General features: G+C 36.9%; 1 protein-coding gene across 3 annotated transcripts in view; it reads left to right on the plus strand.

Moving 5' to 3' along the window:
• Positions 1-7,751, plus strand: part of LOC119729700 (mitogen-activated protein kinase SLT2/MPK1-like) — a 46,765-nt gene extending 39,014 nt beyond the window's left edge. For all 3 annotated transcript variants that reach the window (XM_038202394.1, XM_038202386.1, XM_038202404.1), the window contains exon 5: positions 6,253-7,751. In XM_038202394.1, coding sequence (XP_038058322.1) covers positions 6,253-7,619 — 1,367 coding nt within the window. In that variant the 3' untranslated portion in view covers positions 7,620-7,751. The remainder of the gene's footprint in view (positions 1-6,252) is intronic.
• The last annotated feature ends 582 nt before the right edge of the window (positions 7,752-8,333 follow it).

An 8,333-nucleotide genomic window follows, 5' to 3' on the forward strand; every position in this document is an offset into this window, starting at 1 on the left:
GCTATACCAGGATGTGTTATAGATTTAAAATGAGGTGACGTCATGATGACGTCATCCTGAGATTTTATATGAATATTTATTTGTTTGGACCTTTTAGCCATATCTCCCGAACGCAACATGCAAAATGCAAAATTATTTTTTGCATTTGGTCTGTTATGTAATAGCTATTCGCACAAAACTTGAAAAATGTGTGACGTCATCATGACGTCATGAAAATGCGATTTTCCAAAACTCATATAAGGAAAGGTCCAATTGTCATGAAACTTGGTGGGTAGGTAGTTAATCATACTAGTATGCAAAGTTCGAAGTGACGTCACAATGATGTCATCAACAAATTTAAAAATATTTGTCGATTTTCAAAGTGCGTTTTCGACTCTTTGCCAGTAATTTATTTAGATCACTCTTTGTCCAAGCAAGACCTTGTGCACACGCACAGACATCGTATTGCCGAGGTAAAATCCTGTCCACAGTGACCGTTTTAGGCTAACTTTGACAGATTGTATGTTCATGCATATTCAGGGCATATTATTGATTAAAAAAATCATAATGCGGAAAAGCCCTATGTTCTGTTGCAAACAGACATAGACCTCTAGTTTTTTCTTCTTTTTCTTTTTCCACTTTTCCCCATAGGTTTTGTACACGTTTTTATTCTACAAGCCACTTTGGCAATTATTTTAAATCCGATCAACTTTAAACTCAGCATAGTTATTAACCATCATCTGAGGATGTGTCCCGAAACTTTTCGTCATGCTGACGTCATCACGTGATTTATTATAGAATTTTGAATATTTAATTTTTCCCATAGACTTTGTACACAGAAATTTTTTAAAAAATGTCAATTTTCAGGGGGTATTTTCGACTCTTTGCCAGTAATTCATTTACACCAATCTTTGTCCAAGCAAAGACCCTTATTCAAACAACATTGTGTAATGATGACGTCATGATGACGTCATCCGATGTATATTTATAGGCAATTAAATTGTGACACTTTTAATATTTAAAAATTGTATAAGAAATCAACCGTACGCGTCCGCAGCATTCTGTTGCCGGCAAGTGGTAGAGTAGGTTCAGGTCTTTATTTCATTCAGTGTGCGTGAAATCACGTGACCCTTGCTTCCGGTCGAAAAAGGTCAAAACCGGAAGTGGCTTATTATTTAAAAGTGGTAATAGATATGAACTTGCTTTTAACGGTGTTAGTCTCTTGGCTGATAGTATTCTTCAAATAATTTACTGATGACGTCATGCAATCTTCGAGCGCCCTCTAGCGACAGGTTGAAAATTTGCAAAAATGTATTGTGAATAGATGTCTGTGGCGAAGTTTGTCGGAATCGCCTAAATATTGGTGTATATGATGACCGTGACCCACTTAACATGTGTGCGAAGTTTAAGGTGTATGACGTCATCAAACCGGAAGTTTTTATGAAAAGACCCTTTTTCCTTTGAAAATTCCTGAAAAATCAACCATGGCAGTTTTTATATTAGTTTTTACTTTAATTGTCGATTTAAGGGTAGGTCTAAAACATTTGAAAGCTGCGAGGCAATAAACAAACTCGGACATGCCCTACGCACGCTTAAAACTTCAGGTTGACAATGCCTCTGCTTTAAAACATGCACAGGACGTCCACAATGTACATGTACATGCACGTATGTTGTACATATCGTATGTCAGTCAGCCAGCAGCGCACGTGTTGCTGAGGTCAAATCCTGTCCACAGTGACCGTTTTAGCCGATTTTCGGCTAACCTTGACAGATTTTATGTTCATAGTCAGGGACGTATTATTGATAAAAACAAATCATAATGCGGAAAAGCCCTATGTTCTGTTGCAAAAAGACATAGATCTCTACTTGTATGTCTATGGGTCCAACAGATAATCAATATTGGGAACAGCTCTGTGGTTGTTCACAACCACAATTTCTAGTTCTTTTTCTTTTTGTCACCTAAATCCCATAGAATTTGTACACGATTTTTCTGCCCACCACTTTTGGCACTAATCTTTTTCATATATCATTCAAAGTTACCACAGGCATTGCCCTTATAGCAAAGTTGTGTCCTGAAGAGTGACGTCATGGTGACGTCATCATGGGTCACGTGACGTCATTTTAAATGTGCATATTGTAAAGTCCTATATCTAGAGAACTGTAAGTTCGATTGGGTAAAATTTGGTATGTAAGTAGACCGGGATGTGTTATACATATTTTTGGAGCTTTAAGCCATATCTCACGAACGCAACATGCAACATTCAAAATTCTTTTTGTATTATGTTTGTTATGTAATAGGTATATGCACAAAAGTTTGAAAATGTTTGACGTCATGATGACGTCATCAAAAATGCGATTTTTGAAAACACATATAAGGGAAGGTCTGATCGTCATGAAATTTGGTGGATAGCCAGATAATGGAACCAGTATGCAAATTCCGAAAAGACATCACCATAACATCATCAGCTGATTTTTTTAATGATTTTTATTCATATTTACAATTTCATTGCACTTCCTAAATTTAACACTTCCTTTCACTGGATTGACTTCAACCTTAGTACAAACCAAGACCACAATGCAAAAATGTATAATTGTATAATTGTATAAATGTATAATTGATGTATATAATCAGCTTCATGCTAAGAACAAGTTGAGGGGCAGAAAGATTGATGACATCACAAGACCAGAAGTTACAATGAAAAGACATTTAAACCTTAAAAATTGCTGGAAAATCAACTGCAAGAGATATAATCCAGATTTTTTATTCAAATAGCACAGTTCACATTGCCCTCAAGCCTTCTGGTAATGATGTCGCAATGACATCATCAGTGTACAAGCAACCAAATATTTTTGGATTTAATCTTTGAAAATCACTATATAATCAACTGTGAGAGATCTGATTTTGCTTTTTAAAGGAATGGATAGAATAATCCATGGTCTTCTTTGTTGATATTATGTGCAAAATCATGTGACCCTTCCTTCCGTTCCAAACGGGAAGTGCCTTATAATTTGCAAGTGGAAAAAGATGTGAACTTGCTTTCTACAAAGTCAGTCTGTGGCTAGGTTGTACTTTACAATGAAGTTACAATGAAAAGACATTAAAACCTTAAAAATTGCTGGAAAATCAACTGCAAGAGAAAAATCCAGATTTTTTATTCAAATAGCGCAGGTCACATAGCTCTCGAGCATTCTGGTAATGACCTCACGATGACATCATCAGTGTACAAGCAACCAAAGATTTATGGATTTAATGTTTAAAAATCAATATATAATCAACTGTGAGAGATCTGATTTTGCTTTTTAAGGGAATTGATAGAATAATCCAGGGTCTTCTTTTTGGATATTACGTTTTAATCATGTTTCCCTTCCTTCCGGTCCAAACCAGAAGTTCCTTATAATTGAAAGTGGAAAAAGATGTGAACTTGCTTTCTTCCAAGTCAGTCTGTGGCTAGGTTGTACTTTACAATGAAGTTACAATGAAAAGAGATTAAAACCTTAAAAATTGCTGGAAAATCAACTGCAAGAGAAAAATCCAGATTTTGTATTCAAATAGCGCAGGTCACATAGCTCTCGAGCATTCTGGTAATGACCTCACGATGACATCATCAGTGTACAAGCAACCAAAGATTTATGGATTTAATGTTTAAAAATCAATATATAATCAACTGTGAGAGATCTGATTTTGCTTTTTAAGGGAATTGATAGAATAATCCAGGGTCTTCTTTTTTGGATATTACGTTTTAATCATGTGACCCTTCCTTCCGGTCCAAACCAGAAGTTCCTTATAATTGAAAGTGGAAAAAGATGTGAACTTACTTTCTTCCAAGTCAGTCTCTGGCTAGGTTGTACTTAAAAAAAAAATTACCAGTGACGTCAAAAAATGATAGAGTTAAAAAAATGTTCAAGGAATTTTTAGTTAATTATTATAGCAAAGTTTGCAGTAATCACTTCAAAATCAATATATATGATGAACTTTATGTAGAGAACACGTGCGGCAAAAAAAATTGATGACTTCATCAGAAGTTAGAATGAAAAGACCTTTTTTCCTTGAGAGATTTCTGTTTTAAATGTCAATGTAAATGTAGGTCTGAAACTTCCATGTGTATCCATTACAATGTTGACGTTTGGATCCCTAATGCTGTGAAGCCATCAAACCAAAAGCTAGCTGTTATTAATACATACACTTATATTTTCCATATTTTCATAGTTACGTCATTTAAATTCATGATGGACATGTTTCCTCTCAGAATTAAATCAGTATTTGCTTCCCTTTTTTTTAACTGATGGCGTCACAAACCAGAAATTACATGTACGTGTACATGGAAATGTATACTGAAATTTATCATAACCTTTTTTAAATAAAATAATTGGTTGTACTGGAAAGGTAAAATTTTGTGATCCTTTGTACTGACAAAGAAATATTCATAACTTACAAAGTACTGGGCAGTCTTAAATGACATAGTTGTCTGCCCGACCTCTCTGCGTTTGTAACTCAACAAACGCGAACCTCCAGTTTTTTGTTGTAATCAATGTGATATCTTTGTGGTCTTTAACTTTTACATATGGGATAATTGATATATATCAAATATTCTCGATATTGGATTTCTGATATATCAATATTTAAAATTCTGATATCGACGGTGCTTACAAAAACCCTATGCCCCCCAACCAGATGTTTAGCTGTAGCAAAGCAGTTCATTTTTTTTTTACATTTCCATTTGTTTATGTATGCAATAACCTTATGAGCCTAAGCATGTTTGACAGGTTGGCGCTCTGGATAATATAGTATACATGTACATGTAGGTCAGTGTTGGGACATTGCTCTGATAACCATTTCTGATTTTGCCGTGGTTAGTGGCTTCACTTATTAGGTGTTGGGCCTTGAGCCCAAAACCTATTGTTATTCTATGAATTCAATATTCTTGGGTTTTTTTTTTATTCAAGAAAGATTCTTCTCCGGAACTGTTTGTCAAAATGAAAACATATATGAACTTCAATTGTCAATACACGAATGCCCAACCCACTGCAGATTAATTTTTTTGTAATTACGTCATGACATCATTGTGGGTCACATGACGTCACTTCAAAATATAATTTAATCTTTGGATTTCAATATAAAATCAACCGTAAGAGACCAGAACTTGATTTTTGCGGGAATCGACATGATAATACATACTCTTCCTTTTATCCTGTGCGCGTCAAATCACGTGACCCTTCCTTCTGGTCGAAACCGTAAGTGCCTAATAATTTGAAAGTGGAAAAAGATATGAGCTTGCTTTCAAAGATGGCGGTGTCTGCTTGGATTAACCTTTCAAAAAAAAAATAGGTGACGCCATGAAGAGTTGGTGCGCCCTCTAGCGGCAGGTTAAAAAACGTGAAAAACGCATTTTCACTTGATGTCTGTGGCGAAGTTTGCAATATTCGCTTCAAAATTAATGTACATGATGACCTTAATGCAGACAAGACCTATGTGCAAGAAAAAAAATTGATTACGCCATCAGATCGGAAGTTACAATAAAAAGACCTTTAAACTTTCAAAAAATTGCTAAAAAAATCAACCGTGATAGATATACTGTAATCAAGATTTTGCTATAATATAGCACAGTTAAAATAGCTCTTGAACTTTCTGGTAATAACGTCCCAATGACGTCATCAAGTATCATATTATAAGCAATCAAGGATTTCTAGATTTACTCTTTGAAAATCAATATAAAATCAACTGCTACAGATTTGATTTTGTTTTTATGGCAGTCGATATAATATTGCAGGGTGTTCATTTTTGGTATTAAGTGCAAAATCTCGTGACCCTTCCTTCTGGACGAAACCGGAAGTGCCTTATTATTTGAAATTGGCAGAAGATGCGAGCTTGCTTTCAAAGATGTGAGTGTCTGCCTAGGCAGAACTGTACAAAATTTTACAGGTGATGTCATCAAATGTTAGAGCGCCCTCTAGTGGCATGTTGAAAAAGTCAAACATGGATTTAAACATGCATATTTTGAGTTGATGTGTGTGGCAAAGTTTGCGGTAATCCATGGCCCAACACCGTGTGGTTGTTCCTATAACCTCTAATTTAAAGCTATCCTTCTTTTTCCAGAATTGTTAATTTCCTCAGTTTGCTATTACATGTACATATAAATTCGCTTGAACTTTATATTTGTGTGCTCCTCTCATAACCATGTTACGTAACATGCTTCAAAACTCATTGTCATATGTCCCATTTTTTCTTTGATATTTGAACATTTTTTTTAAAAGACCCTTCTTTTTTTTTTACAGCATTAGATCTCCTTAAATCCTTGTTGACATTCAACTCGAATGACAGAGCATCTGCTGAAGAAGCGATCAGTCACCCTTACCTGAAACTCTACTCGTGTGCCTCGGATGAACCACAGGAATTGGAGCCTTTCCACGTGGAGTGTGAGGTTGATAACCTCTCTCCAGTTACACTGCGGAAGATAATTCTCAATGTGAGTAAGACTAGAACTGAGGATGAGGACCAACCGCTGCCAAACTCGTTACCATTGTTGGCAACTAATGATTCAGAAGATGATTACAAGTGGAAACTGGAGATGCTGAACTTTTCCTCAAGGGATAATTCAGACTTAGATTCAGAGGAAGATGCTTTGGAGAAGTTAGACCTAGGAAAGACTTCCTTTGAGCTGACCCCAAAAGGGGTATCTGTCCCGGACAAAAGGAATGAGAAGAATGAAAATGAAGCCAGCAGAAAGTTACATGTGGAAAGCAAGGAGAATAAGCTGCTTCTCTGGGAGCACAATGCATCAGGGAGGGATTCCTCATCGGAAAACCTGGAGAAAGGAACCACTGAGTCTGATGGAGAATCCAGTGAAAAATTAGAAGCTGAAGTTGCAGAAACTGAAAAAGATGTTAAGGGGAGGATTACCAATATCCGATTCAAGAAAGTGGTAGGGGTTGTATCCTCCATTGCAGAGTCGTCCCCAATATTTGACAAGAACGTTCTCTCCAAAACCAACATGGAAAATAAGAATGGAGAAAAGCAAGTGGCAAATGAGCACAATTTGACAACTGATTTGTCTGAAAAAGCTGTTGGCGATAAGCTGCAGAAGGAGAAACAGAAGAACTTTACCAACAGACAAAGTATAAAAGAAACGGAGATACCCTCAAAAACCGAACAAAGCGTGCGTAGAAAAGAGTGTGAGAACAAAGAAATGCACAAAGATCACACTTTACAGTTGACAAACAATAAGGTAATTTATAATGAAGGAAAAACCCTTCAGGAGTGTCTTGAGAAATCTGGCCAAGTTGAAGATGCCCAAAATAGCAACAAAATGCATAGCATTTGCCAGAGTATCGATTGCAAAGGTACAGGGATCCCAGGTGGGGAAGATTCTATCTTGCCTTTACACGTAGCCTCCAGCTCTAATAAGGGAGTTGATTTTCAAGAGAAGTCATTACAGCCAGTGGGATTGGACGAGTTGCTTTTTGTAGAAATCCCTAAAACTTCCAGCATCCTTTCAGCACCACTCTGTTCACCTCCTAGGGATGGGGACAGGTCATCTTCAACACAGAGTCCCAAATCTAAGGGGAGTAACTCACCAAGAGAGAAGAGTGTAAGGCCCAAGAAACAGCATTGGTTTTATATGCATAAAGGGAGTATCAACTAAATGTCATCTATTGTGTGCAACAGATAGATTTTGTTTGTTTATTAATTCAGGATATTATTTTCCTTAGAACTTATTTGTAACATGTAAGTAAGTATTACGTGATACAGACACTTTATCTGTGGCTAGTGGAAACAATGGGCAAGCTACTTCAGTAGGTACATTTTGAGCATGGCACTGTAACCATGCTGACTGGACAAAAAACACAAACCAAGAATTCACTAAATTATATGACCACACCTCATGAGTATTCATGATCAAATTGGAGCACGTCATTGACCGATTCCGCCGCGCGTCTGGGAAGTAAAAATGATACGTACCTATAGGTGACGTCATTCTGGTGAGTATCCAGCTTGCTGCGGTGCGGTATTTTTTATCCCCCTGGCTGTAATTATTATTATCCCCCTGGCTGTAAGCCGGAGGGAGATATTGGGTCATCCTGGTTGTGTATGGGTGTGCATGCCTATGGGTGTGCATGCCTATGGGTGCATTTGTTTATGGTGTGAATCGAGGACAAACACGTGCAACATCATCGTTGGATCGAGTCCAGAAACCGAATCGAGGACTCCTCGGTTGGCAAAGGTGTATAAAACCAATGAGAGCTGTTACGAAAAAGTTGAAGTCCAAACAAAGGAAAAGGGAAGAGGAATAAAAGAAAATCCTCGATTTGCACCATAAACATTTAAAACAGCCAGCATGCCAGGGGGATTTGGCAAG

Source organism: Patiria miniata, unplaced genomic scaffold, assembly GCF_015706575.1.
Source record: "Patiria miniata isolate m_02_andy unplaced genomic scaffold, ASM1570657v1 HiC_scaffold_1, whole genome shotgun sequence".
NCBI lineage: Eukaryota > Metazoa > Echinodermata > Asteroidea > Valvatida > Asterinidae > Patiria > Patiria miniata.